The sequence below is a fragment of the Bufo gargarizans genome, chromosome 11 (assembly GCF_014858855.1).
Source record: "Bufo gargarizans isolate SCDJY-AF-19 chromosome 11, ASM1485885v1, whole genome shotgun sequence".
Classification (NCBI taxonomy): domain Eukaryota; kingdom Metazoa; phylum Chordata; class Amphibia; order Anura; family Bufonidae; genus Bufo; species Bufo gargarizans.
The window spans coordinates 30,453,392-30,472,986 of NC_058090.1; the positions used below are offsets into that span (position 1 = coordinate 30,453,392).

Genomic DNA, 19,595 nt, shown 5'->3' on the forward strand with positions numbered 1-19,595 from the left:
GCTTTTTTCACATAAAATACTTCACCAGTAAATACAGGTCGCTCGGGATTACAGTTCTTCCAGGGGCACGTCACTTAGCATGCCTAGACTGCTGAATAGTATATTTGCCTATGAATGTATAAATGAAACAAGGCTGATTTGCCTTTTTTCAGAAGACATCTACCTAAGGCCTCTTTCACACAACCGTTCTTCCCCCCCTGTTTACTGGCCGTTTTTTGCGTTCCATATACCGTCTGTATACGGAACCATTAGTTTCAATGGAATGTACTCCGTATGCATTCCGTATCTGTATTTCCGTTCCGTTGAAAGATAGAACAAATGTCCTTTTATTGCCAGCAAATCACATTCCATGGCTACATTCAAGTCAATAGGTCTGCAAAAACGGAACAGAAACATATGGAAAAACGGATCCGTGAAAAACAGACCGCAAAACACTGAAAAAGCCATACAGTCATGTGAAAGGTTCAGGTGAGCGGTAATCAACCCGAAAAACGGAGAGGAGGTATAAAATACATAAATGAGGTATATAAGATAGATCTATAAATAAAAAGTTTGGGAAATTATTTTTAAAAAAAACAAAAACAATAAACACGTGCACCTAGAAGAGAGGAGCTTTATGGTGGGAAAGGTAGTCTAACTCCAGGAGCGCCAAGTCCTTATTGTCCTATATGAATTTACCTTCATCACTGATCTAGGGAGCTTGACTATTCAGGGGATTGGGAAAGCTTGACACCTGGACTTTTTGTAAGCCAATATAATGGACATGGCTGCCGTGAAATCTTCCACAAGGGTTATCCCAAAGTCTTCCCATTCTCCTTTAAAGCGCTCCTTTAAGAAATGGAATTTACAGTACCCGGGAAACGAAGAGATCCCTTACCTGGTGTCGTCCTTTTCAGCTGCACATCCGCTAATTTCAGGGCTTCTCTTCTGATATCCAATATGGCCACATCGCTTCTCAGAACACCTGATGCATATTGTGCATTCGAAGGACTTTTTTTTAGCAGTGTTGGACAATCCAAGTGCTGAGCTGGACAAACAGGAAGTGTCTTGAGTCTACATCAGGTAGTCGGAATATCGTTGTGGCCATACTGGTTGGCAGAAGAGGAGCCAGGAAAATGGTGGATCTGCAATTGAAAAAGATGAAAATGAAGTCACCATGCAAGTTTTTTTTTTTTTGTTTTTTTTGTGCGGTCCTTAGATGTGAACTTTTTGTTGAACCAGAGGGTCACCTTTAGTCTGCCAAAGCCCATACGCTTTAGGTCTGCTAATAAAAATATGTCATGGGGATGATGAAATGCAAGCTAATTGATGGTGATCACTCTACAATAGACCAGGGTTGGTTGGTCCTTCATCACGGAAACAAAAAGGAAGAGTTCCCCAGGAGGCCCTTGCAATCTCACATCTGGCGCAGCGTATGGAGGTTATATACATTCTGCAAACATACAGAAGGTGGCACGCAACACATCAAGCTCAGACTGTCACACATTTTCCTATGCCTTTTATCATCATTTCCTTAAATCCATTGACTGCTGGTAACAAAAAATAAATAAAAAATTATATTTCGCACAAAAGAGAAATCCCTGCATGAACTCTGAAATACAGTAGTGAACGTATTATGTTTGGCTCACCTACCTGACCTCACATTAACTTGCCTGTGCAAAAATAGGACTACAGCGCTGGCACGCCACGACTGAAGAATCGTTTCGCAATTTCTGAACAAGATACAACTTATCACCAAGGAACATGAAGACCTCGTGCAAAAGGTTTAGGGGGTCATATGCATATATAATAAAAAAAAAAAAAGAAAAAAAAAAAAAAAAAAAAAAAAAAGGAAAATAAATTAAAAATAATTACTGAACAACATGTGTGCCGTGACATTTAGATAATAATACAGGGTATAATGGGAAAGGATCTCAAATCAGATTCGCACTGCTATGTCCTATAAATAACTACGTCTTAGCGCGTGCAAGCCAGAGCGGCACCAATCCAAACCCAGGCCTATAAACACCGGCGAGCTGCAAAACACTTCTGTGCACTCAGTTATATGGATGACATTCCTACGTCATGCAATGGTCAGGAAAGTTGTAACGGGAGACAGTAGACACGTAAAGAACACCAACCGTAGTATTCGAGGCTACAAGAAAAAGTGAGCTTTCAAACATATCAAAAAGTGAGTCAAATCAAGCAACTTGAAATGTTCAGATCACTCTGACCTCTGCTTAGCATGTCCACCAAGAAAAAGCTCCCAACGTTGCACAGGTAACCTTTTGGCCAGTACACAGCAAAATTAAAAGGTAAGATACCGTAGCAGACCAGTATACATTGTTAAAGGAAAAAAAAAAAAACGCTCGATATACGGGTTGCTTAAAATGGCAGCCCATGGGTAATACCTGCCAATATGAAAGGCATCTGTCACTGGCCTCTACTCGAGGTGTACGTTGGGAGCTTTTCCCAGTGTATTCGTCAAATGGAGTCCATTAACACAGGGCCTTAAAAGCATTAGAATTGTAGCGGTCTAGAACCCAATAGGCAACATCTAAAATAGTGAAGCCACCAGACGGCATAGTATTCCTGACGTCGGGTGGAGAAAAATAAGACATCGAGAATTAAAGCAACTATGGGAAGCATCCAAACCATCTACAAGACTGCCACTGGACCTGGAGGAAGAGAGGTAGGACCGGGGGCTACCACCCTAAAGTTTCTTGCATCGCCCTTGCTGTTGGATGGGAAAGGGAAGATGCAAAGTACTACTTGCTTGCTCCAACTGCTTGGACCCAAGCCCCTTCTGGGAAATTATGGCAGTCAACACACCACAAATGTGGCTTTAAAGAAGAGCTCTGGGCTCTTTTAAAGACAATGGTGCAGAAGTTGGTCTCATAAAAATATACACACACACACACACACACACACACACGACTGCAAGACTTCCCAGCACATGCACCATTTGCGTCACATTTAATAACCCTGTTCTAAGAAACCACATTTTGCATATGAAGGTTGCAAAAAAAGGAAAAAGCTGCGGCAACAATAAAGATCATTGTGCTCCATTCCTGAGAAAAGTCAGTATGCAGTGCAATATTTTACCCTTCTGAGTAATCAGAAGCTTTGGCCAAAGAACTGCATGGGTAACACATGTGGGTAAGGTGCAGCTGCTGTCCGAGGGTCTGGGAGAGAAGCCAGCACACGAGCGCCTCATATTTGAAGCAGACAATGTAAATTATGAGGATTGAAGCTTTCTTGCAGCTGATCTGCTTTCCATCAACACGCGGTGTGTAGAGCTTTACTTGCGAGATTACATACTGCAGAGCAGCCTCATGAATGACTTGCGAAGGAGAAAGAAGTTCATGGAGAAGACTGGGTGTCTTAAAAAAAAAAAAGGCTCAGACATTTAGTTTATGATTAGAGGTTGAGTTAGGGCCACCAACCCATCAGAAGATCAGTACTTGATATTGGTTAAAGTTTTTTTTGCTCTAAGAGTAAATTTCTTCGAGCAATAAGACATCAATGAAAACAATTCAAAAAGTTCTAAGTCATTAAAATTTTTGGGCAGCAGGTTGAGATGATTCCTGAACGCTGTCCAGCCCCGATACATCCAATACTGCGGACTGTGCAACAGGAACAATCTAGGATATTTTCGTACAACTGGAGCAGTTTTACCCTGATCATAGCTAAAAGATCTTTACAATTTTAGGTTTGACTTTTTGGTCAATAACATTTTCAGGCATGTCCACCAACTGATTGAATCCTTTACATTCAGAAAATAAACTGACACAGAATACAACAACTCTACACCGCTATACATTTCTATTGTTCTTCTCTGTTGGAGGAGCATAACAACAAAAGTGTCGAATCCGGCACAGAACCGGAGAAGAACGGTGCTGAACAGACTCCATACATTCTGCTTTTTATTTTTTATTTTTAAAACCAGACAAAAAAGTCCAGGCTTTTTGACGGAATCTGTGATGGAGGGCCAGAACGGAGCTTCCAAACGCAGATGTTAACGAGCCCTTAAATCAGCAAATGTCAAGCAGTAAAAGCTACCTGGTTCCATCCTATCTGTGTACTCTCTTCTGCATAAAAATGTCTTTGACAGGGTACAAATTTATGTTCAAATGTTATTAATCCAGCAAAACTGCAAGAAGTAATTCCTGGAAATCATGACCAATGCAACACAGTTCTACTTACTGTATGTGCTACAAAAATGAAGATCATAGTCACACATGGACACCAGATATTTAAGGGCTTTAATAAATGTCTGAAAATTCCAAGTTCACGAGGCAGCTTGCCAGACATTAAAGGGAACCTGTCACTGGGATTTTGTGTATAGAGCTGAGGACATGGGTTGCTAGATGGCCGCTAGCACATCCGTAATATCCAGTCCCCATAGCTCTGTGTGCTTTTATTGTGTAAAAAAAACTATTTTCCCTGACTAATCTCACGTACAGGACTCATCTCAGGTTAATTTGCATATGTATCAAATAGTTTCTTTTACACAATAAAAAGCACACAGAGCTATGGGGACTGGGTATTGCGGATGTGCTAGCGGCCATCTAGCAGCCCATGTCCTCAGCTCTATACACAAAATCCCGGTGACAGGTTCCCTTTAAAAGGAGCCAGCAGAACCTGTGGGGAAATCCACATTCACCTGCTCCCTGCCTCTCTTCACTGGACTTCCAGTCTGTACAGAAGTTGATTGATGGGGTCACGTGCACTGCTGCAGCCAAAGAATGGCCTCAGTGGCAACAAGTCCCAAAACAGCACATTACTGCTGGGTTAAGTGCCGCTTAGGCACATGTCACTAAGGCAAGTCATTGGATGCAGAGGCACGTTACCCCATGCAGAAATAAACACCTGAGGACCAGAAAGGGGCGGCAGGGAGAAAGTATGTATGACTTGTCCATGGGTACTGCAGGCTGAAGGCAAATTTTTTTTCTATTTTATTTTTATTTATTTTATTTAAAAAGGGAAACACCTGCTACTGATCAGCTGTATTCGGTGGGGGAAACGGATAGTGGCATGTGTTGGATTCCACTACAGCGCACCCGCAGGGGAAATTAAGAATTACACAGGTCCTATTGAACTCAACAGGCTTTACTGTAGGACACTAGGCACGAAAATCTCCGACAGCTCTCTGCTGTAACAGATAGGGACCCTGAATAGGCGACCAACGCTAAATACAGTAGAAGTCCTTCCAAATGGGTTTTTAGAAGCAAACAAACTACAAATATCCTGGCATTTAGGAACGGATCTGTAGCACTCTCTCTACTACACAGGAAAACAAAGTCAGCAGTGGTTAAAATGGGACTGGACGAGCTGTATCCTTGAGCGCATGAGAAATGCCAGGCCTCAGGTATGTGGAGACGAAAATCTGCGAAAATCTGCACCACATATACAACGCTGCACACGTCACACGGCTGTGTTGATTGTAAATGCCTTGTGTATACATGCTTACGGTTCACACAATTACAAGTCTTTTAGTCATCCTCTTCTGTCAAGTTATTTCAAATATTGTGCAGTGCATATCGGTTTCTAGGAGAGCTGGCTGACAACCAGTATGGTTGCTCATTGTGGGTTCCACCGACTTTTTTTTCTAGGCGGATTCGCAATTAAGTAAGGACAGGGGGACATCCAGTATCACTACACAATTATATGTACACACATGGCATGGGGGTGCGGTAAGAGAACATAAAATTCTTCATATGTTTACATTTGCATTGAAGGCTCCGTTGCAAATTCAGTCAACATGATCAGCATCCCAAACGGAACCCTAATGGACCCCATTACAGTCAGTGCAGTCTGGTTGGCTCTGTTCTGTTTAGTTCGGTGCCGAATCCATCACTTCTGTTATTTTTGTTGTTCTGCGCCTCTAACGTAGCAAAACAATGGAAATTTTTACTGCTGGTGTGAAGTCTGACCAAGACCTCATGCACACGAACGTATTTTCTTTCCACTTCAGTTTTTTTTGTGGACCGTATACGGAACCATTTATTTCATTGGGTCCGCAAAAAAAATAAAATATATAATTACTCCGTGTGCATTCTGTAGCGCCATATTTACGTTCCACAAAAAAAATAAAAATAGAACATGTCCTATTATTGTCCGCGTTACGGACAATGATAATCCTGTTCTATTAGGGGCCAGCTGTTCCATTCCGCAAAATACGGAATGCACACGGACGTCATCCGTATTTTTTGCAAATCCATTTTTTGGGCGGACCGCAAAATACATACGGTCGTGTGCATGAGGCCTAACAATGTGGATATAGGCAAGTTTCACACTAGTGTTCGGAGATCTAGCAGGCTGTTCCGGTAGGAAATGGCCCTCTGGCTCCGACACTGCCAGCCGCTGCATGAAAGACTACCGAACCTATTAACTATAATGGGGACCAGAGGAGATCTGGCCGTAAATGCGCTGAGAATCGGCTGGACAAATACTGCTGTGTGCAGCGATTTTTTTCTGGCCAATTCCTGATATTCTATGCCAGAACAGCCTGCCGGATGTCCGTGACGTTAGTGAGAAACTAGCCTTACATGTTATTCAGGGTTTGTGTAAAGCCGAGAGACGCTTGGTATCCAACCCACCATGCCCAAGATAAAGGACTTTCTTAAAAGGGGTTGTCTGGCTGGACAACCTTCAGGATCAATGTACAATAAAGATACTTTGCCACCCTCTAGTTCTCCTGCCTGGGCTTTATTTACCTGTCTGGAGAAGCCGGGCTGCGCGATCAAGTGGATTAAGGAGAGTTATTTTATTTTATTTTTTTAACCCCTCCAGCCCTATTGTACTATGCATTCTGTATTAAGAATGCTATTATCTTCCCTTATAACCATGTTATAAGGGAAAAAAAAATATATAATGATCGGGTCCCCATCCCGATTGCCTCCTAGCAACCGTGCGTGAAAATCGCACCGCATCCGCACTTGCTTGCGATTTTCACTTTTATGGGGCCTGCATTGCGTGAAAAACGAAGAATATAGAACATGCTGCGATTTTCACGCAACGCACAAGTGATGCGTGAAAATCAGCGCTCGGGTGCACAGCCCCATAGAAATAAATGGGTCCGGCTTTAGTGCGGGTGCAATACGTTCACGTCACGCATTGCGCCCGCGCGGAAAACTCGCTCGTGTGAAAGGGGCCTAAAGGAGGTTTGGAATATCCTTGGTACATAAGATTGGTGGGGGAAGGGTCCACCTGAACTCTAACCAAATCACAAGAAACAATGAGCCACACAGATGGCACAAGTTATCAATGCTTAGGAAGAGACCTCCTATAAAGTGGTTCAAACATGAGGACAACTCAGGGTACCCCCGTTAAAAATGCAAGTGGTCACGTTGCTGAAAACCCTCTATCACCATCATTTCAATGGGCATCGGTGGTCCTACAGAGTAAGATAGCTCACACTCCAGGATAATTTAGTTGGGGAGCTCTAACACTGGGTTCACACCTGAGCGTTTCTCAAACGAGCGTTTTACGCGCGTTTTTTGTAATAGTAAACGCGCGTTTGTGTGATTGACTGCAGTGTCCTCTGGCCACAAACGCGCGTCAAAACGCCCCAAAGAAGCTCAAGTACTTGATTATGCGTCGGGCGTTTTACAGCGCGATCGTACGCGCTGTAAAACGCCCAGGTGAGAACCATTCCCATAGGGAAGCATTGGTTTTCATGTGTTGAGCGTTTTACAGCGCATTTGAACGCGCTGTAAAATGCTCAGGTGTGAACCCAGCCTAAAGGTCTCTTTGGGCAACTGGAAACTAGTCCATGTGTGGTCCATTTTCCCTGCAGACCCAATCATTTTAACGAATGAGTGTTACGAAAAAAAAAAATTATATATATATATATATATATATATATATATATATATATATATATATATATATATATATATATATATATATATATATATATATATATATAATAAAATCGGACCAAGACAGAACATGCCATCGAAATATCGCCACTGAATTAAATGGGTCAGTGATTTGTCAAGGCTCTGTCCGTTCTACAGCTCCAGATGTTGTCCAGTGCAGATCTTTAAGATTTCACAGACCACATCGTATTTAAAAATAAAATAAAAAAAAACTGCCCATTTCCAGAATCTTTATAGCCGTACCAAGTAACACGTGAGAAAAGAACCTCCGTGCGCCCGTTCATGCAAAACCACAAAGCAAAACACTAAAAACATTAGAGGAACAAGTTGACATAAGCTTCAAAAGGTCTATTGAACATTAATGAACCTCTTAAAAACACAAATAAAGCGGGTAGAGAAATACTTGACCAACACGAAAACATGGCCACCTGAAGGAAAACATCAGCGTCACCTATCATTAGGGGTAGTTAACCTAAAAACATACAAATCCAGCCAAGGCCAAAGCCAGCTTGAGGACACCAGGAGCCCACCCTTGCTATTCCTTGGTTGCTATTGGCAACTACTCCACTCCCACCCAAAAATAATGTGCTACATTTATCAAAACTGTCTGTGGTTGCTATGAAAAACTACCTTTTTTTGTCCATAGCAACCAATCATATTGCTGCTTTCATTTCCTAAACTAACTGCGATTGGTTTCTACGGGCATTTTTTTTATTTATTTTTTTTTTTTTTTTTTTTTTTTTTTTTAAGACAGTTTTTCATAAATCTGCCCCAATTGACATCTATGTTATAGCAGGTGGACCAAGACACACATAGATCAATGGTCTACAATGATCCAAACAAGTCTAACAACTATGGAAGCGGCCATTTTAAAGCCTAACCAATAATACTGGGAAGGCAGCCCAACCAAATAAAGTTCTGAAACTTAAGGCCCCCCCCCTCGAAGCACTGGTGGAATTAGTGAGACATTTACTAACACCTTGTACAAAATGGCTGCCTCTACAGCTGGCCATCCTGTATAAGGGTCCATTCACACGTCCGTTGTTTCTTTCCTGATCTGTTCCTTTTTTTGCGGAACAGATCTGGATCAGATCTGTACCCATTCATTTTTAATGGGTTCTGAAAAAAAAAAAAAAAAAAAAAAAAAAAAAACAGACATTGTGCTGTCCGATTTTTTTCAGGACCCATTGAAAATGAATGGGTCCAGATCTGTTCCGTTTTTTGCGGAACAGATCAGGAAAGAAACAACGGACGTGTGAATGGACCCTTATACTACCCCGGAGGCACCTGGAGGGGGAAGGGAGTTATATGCTAATAATCAATGTAATGAGCAAGCGCGAAACGCAATGCACGGTATTATATTTAGCTCATAATCTGGACATCACTTCAATCTTATAAGCATTTGGTTTTTAGCACCGGCACCTACTCAGTTGCCTAGCAACCTTTCAATCCAATCTTTCAGGAAGTAACCAGAAGGATTTGGCACGCCCTTCTCTTCAGTGTCAATGTGTGACAAGCCTTCAAGGACACAAGCCTACGGCGGATGGAAGAGAGTTCGGCTACTTTCACACTGGCGTTTTGGCTTTCCGTTTGCGAGATCCGTTCAGGGCTCTCACAAGCGGTCCAAAACGGATCAGTTTTGCCCTAATGCATTCTGAATGGAAAAGGATCCGCTCAGAATGCATCAGTTTGGCTCCGTTCAGTCTCCATTCCGCTTTGGAGACGGACACCAAAACAGCAAGAAGCGTTTTGGTGTCTGTCTGACAAAACTGAGCCAAACGGATCCGTTCCGACACACAATGTAAGTTAATGGGGACGGATCAGTTTTCACTGACACAATAGAAAACGGATCAGTTTTGGCTATGTTAAAGAGAATACAAACGGATCCGTCTGTGCAGATCCATGACGGATCCGCACCAAACGCGAGTGTGAAAGTAGCCTTACAGAGATAGAGAGATTATATATAAAATTTTCCCCCCATTCAAATGAAAATATAGAAATAAAAGATAAATAATGCAGATTTATTTTCCTTTGTCTCTTCCAAAGAAATTTACTAAGGCTACTTTCACATTTGCGTTCGGGGCTCCGCTTGTGAGTTCCATTTGAAGGCTCTCACAAGCGGCCCCAAACGGATCCATCCAGCCCTAATGCATTCTGAGTGGATGCGGATCCGCTCAGAATGCATCAGTCTGGCAGCGTTTGTCCTCCGCTCCGCTCAGCAGGCGGACACCTGAACGCTGCTTGCAGCGTTCAGGTGTCCGCCTGGCCGTGCGGAGGCAAACGGATCCGTCCAGACTTACAAAGTAAGTCAATGGGGACGGATCCGATTGAAGATGACACAATATGGCTCAATTTTCAAACGGATCCGTCCCCCATTGACTTTCAATGTAAAGTCAAAACGGATCCGTTCTGAACGGATCTAAGCGTTTGCATTATAGGTGCGGATCCGTCTGTGCAGACACCAGACGGATCCGCTCCGAACGCAAGTGTGAAAGTAGCCTAAACCGAAAGGGGAGTCTCCAAAATTCCACCGCTACCCTCAAAAATCAACCCAGCTTTACATGCAGCAAAGGCTGTAATATTATACACATATTATTGTAAAGTTTACATAGTTGTTATTCCAGGCATTTTGTCAATTACTATAGAGAAATCTAAATGAGGATAAAACATCATGCTGAACTTCATAATTCATTATAAACCAGGGGTCGGCATCCTCCAGCATTGCAGCCTAGATGTTGCTAAACTACAACTCCCAGCATGCACAATTCACTTCTATGGGAGTTTTAAGAACAGCCAAGCATGTTTGCATGCTGGGAGTTGTAATTTCACCAGAGATAGATTTCTAGAGGTTGCCGATTCCTGCTATAGACTTTGCAGTAACATGTGGATGTATAAAATTTAAAAAAAAAACACAAAAAAAAAACAAAAAAAAAACAAAAAAAAAAAAAAAAAAAAAACACACACAACACACCACGACTGTGGAACACCAACCTCAAAAGGGTTTCCAGAATTTTTAAACTGGTGGCCTATCCTCACCATAGACCTTCAATATCTGATCGGCAGGGGGTCAGACACTGGGCACCAGCACTGATCAGCTGTTTCCTTGTAGTTCCACCCATTGTGTAGTGGACGGAGCTGGTTGCTGCCCTCCTGTTCCAAATCACTTCAATAGGAGAAGCTACTGTAACCCACCCCGTCTACTACGCAATGGATGAAGCGGTGTAATGCCGGCGCCAGAGCTACTGCAGAACGGCTGATCGAGGATGGGGGTGTCTGAAGCTGCCCATCAGATATTGATTGTCTATGCTGGAGGAGAGAGGGCATTAATATAAAAATTTTGTAAAATCCCTTTTAATATACTGTAGTAAATTTAATGCCCTACCTGCCAGATGGACGCAAACCAAAATGTGGTAAGAAAAAAATAAAATAAAATTAACGGTTTTAATAATAGAAACACAAAAATATTATAATAAATAAAGTAAGACGCCAGCCTGGCCATGCTATTTTTACTGCAGATACATGCTGAATACAATAATGCCCTCTGAATGAATTGGAATCCTCAATAACTGTTCACAGATGGCGATTTGGAAAAAAATAAAATGACAGATTCTGCTTTCCCAGAGCAAAAAATAAATAAATAAATAAATGGAAAAAAAAAGTATTGATTTTGTATTTGTCATTGATAAAGCGGGGGGGGGGGGGGGGCAACCATTGAACTTTGTTTATAAAACTCCTACAAATCTTATCCCAGGTGAAAGTTGAACAGGTGTTTTGTTCCTGCAGCGTCTGTCCACAGGGCATAAGAATTGGTGGCTTCCAGCCTGTTGCTAAGGAACGGCGTGCTCGTCTTAAGCTGCAGATAGAGTATGACGGAGGGTGACACTTAGCCTTGAAATCCTGCTCCGCAGCTATAGAACAGAAATCTTTTTTTTTGGAAGTCATTACGGGAAAGCCACCACATGACGGCTAATACGAGACGTGGGAACCGCTCTCTCTGTATGAAGGTCAAGAGGTCACTATGGTGGATCATACTATAGGTAATCTATAGGGGGTGCGGAGGCAGCAGTCGTGCCTGGATCCTGGCACTTGAGGGGTGCCAAAGGGCTGTGTGCCACATTAGTTAGATTAAAGATTTTGGATTTATTCCCATTATAAAAAAAGATCTGGCATATGGGCACCAATCAACAGAATGAAGGGACGGACGCGGAGCCAACAGGCGCGTCATAGCTTTGCAGCAATTAGTGTCAACGCATGCGCAGCTTTGGCCATGCAGAACACTATAGCGACATGTGAACCCAGCCCAATAGCGGAAAGTGGAAACCACTTTCCAAAAGAATCTCTAATACACCATAACCTTGTGACCACTAGCACTGGAATTTCCAAGCCCCCCCCCCCATTTCTTAGGGTCTCCCATGACTTACCCACGAGACCGCAACCCTGGACGCACCCTCTTGTGCACACACTCTAAAAATATTCAGCGCATAGGAAGTTGTATCTGCGCATGCGCCGAATGTTGGTTTTCAGTGCAAGCGCAGAAGAGGTTGCGTCCAGGCTATTCGTCTCATACACAAGGCATATGACCACTGCAGGGTGGACATTGAGCTAGGGTGCTCTGGTATCAAATGAGGGGCCTCGAGTTCTCCTATGCTAGTGGTCACAAGGTTTTAGAGGTTCCTTTAGAAAGTAGCCAACCCCGTGAATTACGAACAAACATATGGCACAGAGGTTACGTACACAGAACGGGTACGTTCACACATGGTTGATACGCCGTCACAGATTTTCGCACGCAGCGTTGTATAGTACCAGCAAAGCGCATGGGATTTTAAGAAGAAATCCACAGCGTTTGAAAAGTGGAGATAGACTGCTGTCTGTTCCCAAGGGCAACCAGCAGAATTTTTGGAAGACGATGCGTATATGAACTGAAAGGACAACCCAACAAGAGTTTTCCAAGATTTTTATTTTATTTAAATTTTTTTTAACTGATCACCTATCCTATGGTGCGGGTCAGAAACACGGGCCCCACGTTGATCAGCTGTTTGAGAAGGCAGTGGTGCTCCTGTGAGCGCCACAGCCTTCTCTCTGCTTTTCCTAGGCCAGTGACGTCACGTTCATCGGTCACGTGGCCTACGGGCAGCTTAGCCCCATTTAAGTGAATGGGGCTAAGGCCTCATGCACACGACCGTGCCGTTTTCTGCGGTCCACAAAAAAAAACAGAAGCCGCCCGTGTGCCTTCCGCAATTTGCGAACGGTCAGCCCATTGTAGAAATGCCTATTCTTGTCCACAAAACGGAAAAGAACATGCTATATTTTTTTAGCGGGGCAACGGATGCGGACAGCACACCGAGTGCTGTCCGCATCTTTTGCGGCCCCATTAAAGTGAATGGGTCCGCATCCAAACCGCCAAAACTGCGGCTCGGATGCAGACCCGAACTACGGTCGTGTGTATGAGACCCAAGACTGCGATACTAAGCACAGCCACTATACAAGCGCTGTGCAGGGAGAAGGCCGCGGTGCTCATAGAAGTGCTGCTGCCTTCTCAAACAGCTGATCAGCGGGGTCCTTGGTGTCAGACCCACAACCAGAACAGACACAGAAAGAAAAGTATGTTCATGTGCATGAGCCCTTATTCAAACTTATGTGAATCCAAAACCTAAAATTTGTGAACTTTGTCGAGGTTTATTCTAATTGTCACACACACCAAGGACTAGAACTCTGCTATACGTCACCGAGAAGAGGAGCCAACCAAGTAAACAGTAGTGATCCTACCACTGGCGCTCAGAGCTACCTCCCGGGCTATATACATAATTATATGGTACATAATACCAGTATAGAATCATAGGTGCGATGCCACAACATAACAAGTCAATTGAGCCGACAAGATCATAGATGGAGAAGCTACTGAGCCACAGGCTAACCATTACTGAACCCATAAATCACCCCGTGTATTGTTTTTGTAGGTCAAACCTATGTACTTCATGAGGTCTACAAGACGAGCTAGGGTACGCCCATGAAGTGCATATACCGCCGTTAATAGCATGCCGAAAACCTGCAGCATTTTAAATGAGTGGAAATTGACATGCAATGCAGATTTGAAATCCGAGAGGTCTTGGAAGGCCATTTGTCATTCACAGCTGCATTCCCAATTCTGCTAGTCTCCAAATCAAAATTTTTAAGCATCCCCCGCCGGCTCGCTGTGGGAAGCATAGTCTTTGTACCAGATACAGAAATCTAATGCAGGGGGGGTAGGGGACTAAGTCAACCAAAAATCGCTGTGCTGCAGCCTTACAACATAATGACAGTAGAATCTGGTCGCAACGCGATTTGCAAGTTGCAGTGCTGTATGTTTCTGCAAATGTGGATCAATTTGCACGGCAACCGCAATTTATGTTCAATATGTTGGGAGGCTGCACCACCACAGTGATCTCTGGTCACGCCCATAGTCACCATGCGGGCCCAGATTAAACCAAAATGTTGGTAGACATCAGAGGCAACGTACAAACTGAACTCGATACTGGACCGTTATAGTGCCAGATCCAACGCATGACCGATGATGCTGGTACACCACACCTGTCGTGGCGCCCCGTGTTCTGATGGGACCAATAGCACTGAATGCAATCGATATCCTTCCCAAATCTGTGACAGAGGCTCCAATGCAGATGTGAACCGAGCATTATACACTTTAGACATCTGTCGGCTGAGGATGCACGTTTTCTCAATAGTGTGAGGGGAGCAAGCAGCCGGCAGACACCTTTGCTTAATAAAAGGATCAGGCATATTGAAATCCAACATGCCCAACTCTTCTTTCCTTAGACATCTGCCACCAAGGGAATGATGGGACGCCCCTATACACATTCAAGCGTCGTACAGTCCCCCACCCCAACGCCAGGGGGTTCAGACAAAATTCATCCGATTGTAATGCAGTCCCTGGCAGCTGACATCACATCCAGGCCTCCCCACTGCTGGCCAGTCTGCACACGTTTACCATGAAGTCATTAATACATCACCCTTCCCGGAATCTTTTAAAAATTTTCCAAAATACAGATGACTCTCGAGCTGTTGTAATCCCAGGGCACGCTGGGACTTGTGGTTCCCCAATAGCTGCAGGGCCCCCAAGTCATGTTTCAGTCTATCATGGCATATCTCCAAGCGGCAAAAGTATACAGAAGGAAAAAAGAAAAGTGATAAGCAGCTGCCAAGCAAACGCAAAGCCTTAAAAGAGAGCTTTGTTATTTCTGACAACCATTATGGACGCCTTACAGCTTCCATGAAGGTTGTCGCTCTGCCCGGCTAATACCATGACCATGCAGACTGCCTAGAACAGGGATCAGCAACCTCCGGCACTCCAGCGGTTCGGAAACTACAACTCCCAGAATGCTCCCTTCACTTGTACGGGAATTAGATGAACTGCCAAGTAGGTTTGCATGCTGGGAGTTGTAGTTTCACAGCCGCTGGAGTGCCGAAAGCTGCTGATCCCTGGGCTAGAAGCTAGATCTATACACACGCAGCAGTAATATCACCTTATAGGGAGGGTTGTATGAAATGATAAAAATGGGTCTGCCGTTTCCAGAAACAGTGCCACCTTTGACAACAGGCAGCCACTGGTATTGCAGCCTCTCCTCATTCATTTGAATGCCGCACTACCAGCCAGGATCTGCTTTTTTCCCCAGCCCCACGCAGCGTCTGGTCATACAATTGAATGGGAAATGACCTGCAATACCAGTCACAGCCTATATGTAAAAGTGGCGCTGTTTTGGGGAAAATGTACATTCTTTCTTTCTAATCGCGTACAACCCCTTTAACTGGTAAATGATCCAAACACACACTGCAAAATATTAATTCTCTAAAATGTCTACACCGCAATCGATATGCATGCACGTACGTGGCGTTATGGGAAACGCAGACAATTTATCAACACTTCAGGGATACATTTAGAGCAGTGGATTTTTGTAAAGGGGGTGTGGAGACCGTATGCGACTGGCAGCGGAGCGCACCTGTCTCTGTCAAAGAGGAAGGGGTGAGTGAATGTGAAGGGGGGGGGAGCACGACCGAAACTGGAAAAGGGGGGTCAGTTATACGAGCCACTGGTGAAACCCGTGTGTTTAATGCACTTTAATCTCGCGCAGAGTCAGTACTACTGATACGCCTCACACTCACACTCGGATTGGGTTTCTAACAGCTAGAGCCCCGTCATCTCCATGTGCAATAACGGGACGATGACCGCGTGGAATGGCATTCTGTAGCCGTATGCGCCGCTCCGACCTCGCCCAATCAATACAGTAAAAAAAAAAAATTATAATTTATACAAGAGAATTTTAGCCAATTGTGAATTTACATTATTCCTTTTTTTGGGCCTCAGAGAGAAATCAACTAAATTCACCTAATATAAAAAACAAACAAATAATTTAAAAAAAAAGTAATAAAAAGTAAATAAAAATGTACTATAAAATAAAAAAAAATAAAAAACACAAACACGACGTCCAATATCCACTATTACAAAGCAGTATTCCTTTAGGAATTTGCAGTATTGCAGGATGCAGGCTGTCGGCCTGGAATGTCAACTACTCGGTGAAGACGCAGGACTGTTTAATATTAAGCCGCAGTCCGTGTTTAACCGTACGCGTCATGTGCTCGTGTCGCAAAAACCTCCCATCCTCCCTCTTTTTTCTTTTTTTCAGAGCCTCATGTTGGATCCCAGCCAACTGCGCAACACACCCCCAAGGTGACAATGCATTCCCCGGAGGAGTCTCCAGCCCCGAGCCAGCCTCTCTCCAGGCAGCGTGCTCTCCGTCTGTCTGTAATATCAGCTTTAACATTTGCCAGGTAAACACATTTGTCCCATTGTACAGTCAGCCTCACCCCGTGTCACTCCCCGCGCACCAGCCACAACCTACAGTGTATAATATATATATATACATACACACACACACACACACACACACACACATACATACAAAATATGCAATATAAAACCAAAGCCTGAGGTTTATCTACACAGATATGCAGCAAGATGACTGTATAGGCAGAAGTAGTACATCCGAGCTCGACGGATGTAGCAGAGCCGAGTTTGCATATGATACAGTAAAGGCCGACCCATGACACATTTTTATTTCCACCTTATACTAGGGCACACCGGCCATGTACTTTAAGAAGACCACTTTTCAATGCCATTTTGGACGGTCCTCTCAAACGGATATCGCTGCTGCTTGCGGTTGTACATCAGACTTGGACACGCTATCCCACACAGGGCAACCTAAAGCGCAGCTCTGCTACATCCGTCTATACACAAGCAACATTTAGGAATACAGCGTCACAAACGCAAATGAAGATAATACAGGAGCAGGTCCTATACGACAAGGAGCCACCACCCGTCTGCAAAAAAAATTATAATAATATATATATGCAATTCTGTCCCGGCTCCTGCAGGAAGGAGCCTGACGCTGTCCTATCGTGCTCTGCTAGTAGTAACCTTGACTAACAAGGCACGCTGACTGCTGCGCCCTGTGCAAATCCATATAATCTGCAAACCGGTGTTACAACAAGACACCCAGGTGGCTTTGGTATCCATGCAAACTCAGGTGAATTGCATGCAACACCTTCCTTCCAAGTGCAAATCAGAGCCACCAGCGCCTGCCAACAAGAAGGAGGCAAAGGGATTAGATTTTTGCACCGGGGAGGGCACAATACGAGCCAGCGGCACTCCCATATATAAATGGTATAGGCCTAGAAGATGGGGGGACGAGGGCTCGATGCAGTTTTTGCAAATTTTTCAGCATTACCTAGGAACGTGGCAATGACTGGCGCCTGCCCTTGTGTGGCGGTAAGGCATAACATATGGCGCCAATAACGTAAAAAGAAAAAAAATTCCATAAAGCACCGGAAAAAAAAGTTAAGAAAATCATAACCAGAGAGCACAAGGGTCTACAGGACACCAGCGCCGCCATCAGAGGGGATGCAACGGTTATACTGCCCTCTATGGAGAGAATGACAGCATGGCGCCTAGGAATACAGCACCGCCAACCTCAAAAATAGTCAAAAAAATAAATAAAAAAATAATAGGACGTTACGTACCGGCCATGCAAACTGGAAAGGGATAACAATCCGGCCGCTCTCTCCGGCGGCGATTTTAGCCAGTAGACTCAATCTGTTGTTCATATATATAGTATTTCCACCAAGCACCGAAGTATGTCCGGAGCCGTAGTTGCACGGCCCAGTGGGGGTGATCTTGGCCTGAAACTCCTTGAGGCACACTCGGAGATAGGTGTCACACTCATCCTTGCCGCAGTCCTGGTTCTGGGAGCTCTTCACGTCGTCGCAGCATTCCCCGTTCAATAATTCTCCGTTGACATTCTTCAGAGAGTTCAGCTGCAGCTCGAAATAACCCGTGGACTGGGAAGCCTAAATATAACACATCAAACGGAGGGAGACATCATTATGGTGCCCTGGTGGGAGCTGCAGGGGTGGGGGGGGGTGGGGGAGAAGAGAGAAGAAGACGTTTGGGGGGGGGGGGGGGGGGGGGTAACGTGTTCCATGTTGCCCCCATGGAGCAGAACAAATGCAGATTAATTGCTGCCGGTCATAAAACGTATTGATTGCATGTGGGTAATGCAAGCAGAGGATCGCAGCGCGCCCACATCGATCCGCACGAGGAATCACTTACAGCAGGAGAGGGGGGAATGGAGCACGTAAAAGCCGCCAGCAGGTCCCCCCCGTGACTGCATGCATGCGGCAAGAGACTACGGACTACTATTTCATCATTTATCGCATGCATCCGATTTCAAACTTTACACAATGCACGCCATATATACTGTATACCGCCATCCCCCGATCTAGGCAGGTGGTAATAGGATTTAATCTCAGGTTTCTATAGGGCAGACATATATTTACACCAAAGCAAATTATAGTCCCAGATTATAATATATGCCCTACAGCCCTTATTTAAAGGGGTTTCCCATAGTGTACTCCAATCACAGCCAAAGCTACAAGCAGATATAGCAAGTGCAAAAAATTAAAATTAAATTTTTTTTTTTTTTTAAAAAGGAGAAAATCTAAGTAATTAGGGTGCTGGAGGGGATGAGTTTAGTAATGATGGGCAGTGCAGGGGTGACATGCAGGGTTAGGGGTCGTGCACCATGTGGGTGACAGGGGAGCATACCATTATCCAGAGAAAAGGGGGGGACTTGGTGACCACCTTACCTGAACCCATAAAGTTAGCAGGATGAAGCCCACCGCTGTCAGGTGCTGGCGGCTGCCGCTCCCCGCTCTCTCCAGCATGGCCAGCGAGCTCAGAGCTGCCGCAAGGACTGACAGGAGGGTAGACGACGAGGCAGCGGCAGGCGGGCAGCCATGGAGTGAAGGCATCAGGCGGCTAGCAGCGCAGAGACATGGGCTGGATGTCAGCAGCTCCACAGCTAACTCCTCACATCGCTCTCCCCTGCTCTCCCAGTCCCGGCTACCCCACAGTGAGCGGACTGACTGACAGCCGCCCTAACCACTAGCGACGGCGCTGCGTCATACATATTCATGAGGGGGCGGCGCGCGGTGGGCGGGGCCGGGCTGCAGGTGGTGCTGCTGCTGGTGGCAGCGGATGGGCTTCCAGAGCCGCAATTGTTATGGAGACGTATATACAGAACACGAGGGGAAGGGGGGGGGGATTAGGAAGCTGAATGCTCCGAAATGTTCGATGTCGCCCCCCCCTCCCACAGAGGAGTGAATAGTTCCGCCTGGTTTGAT

At 44.7% G+C, this 19,595-nt stretch overlaps 1 protein-coding gene across 2 annotated transcripts in view; it reads right to left on the reverse strand.

Annotated features, from left to right (window-relative positions):
• Positions 1–19,319, reverse strand: part of JAG2 (jagged canonical Notch ligand 2) — a 70,564-nt gene extending 51,245 nt beyond the window's left edge. For both annotated transcript variants that reach the window (XM_044271567.1, XM_044271565.1), the window contains exons 1-2: positions 19,059–19,319; positions 17,934–18,260 (exon numbers count right to left, since the gene is read on the reverse strand). In XM_044271567.1, the coding sequence (XP_044127502.1) occupies positions 17,934–18,260; positions 19,059–19,223 (492 nt within the window). In that variant the 5' untranslated portion in view covers positions 19,224–19,319. The remainder of the gene's footprint in view (positions 1–17,933; positions 18,261–19,058) is intronic.
• Positions 19,320–19,595: the final 276 nt, after the last annotated feature.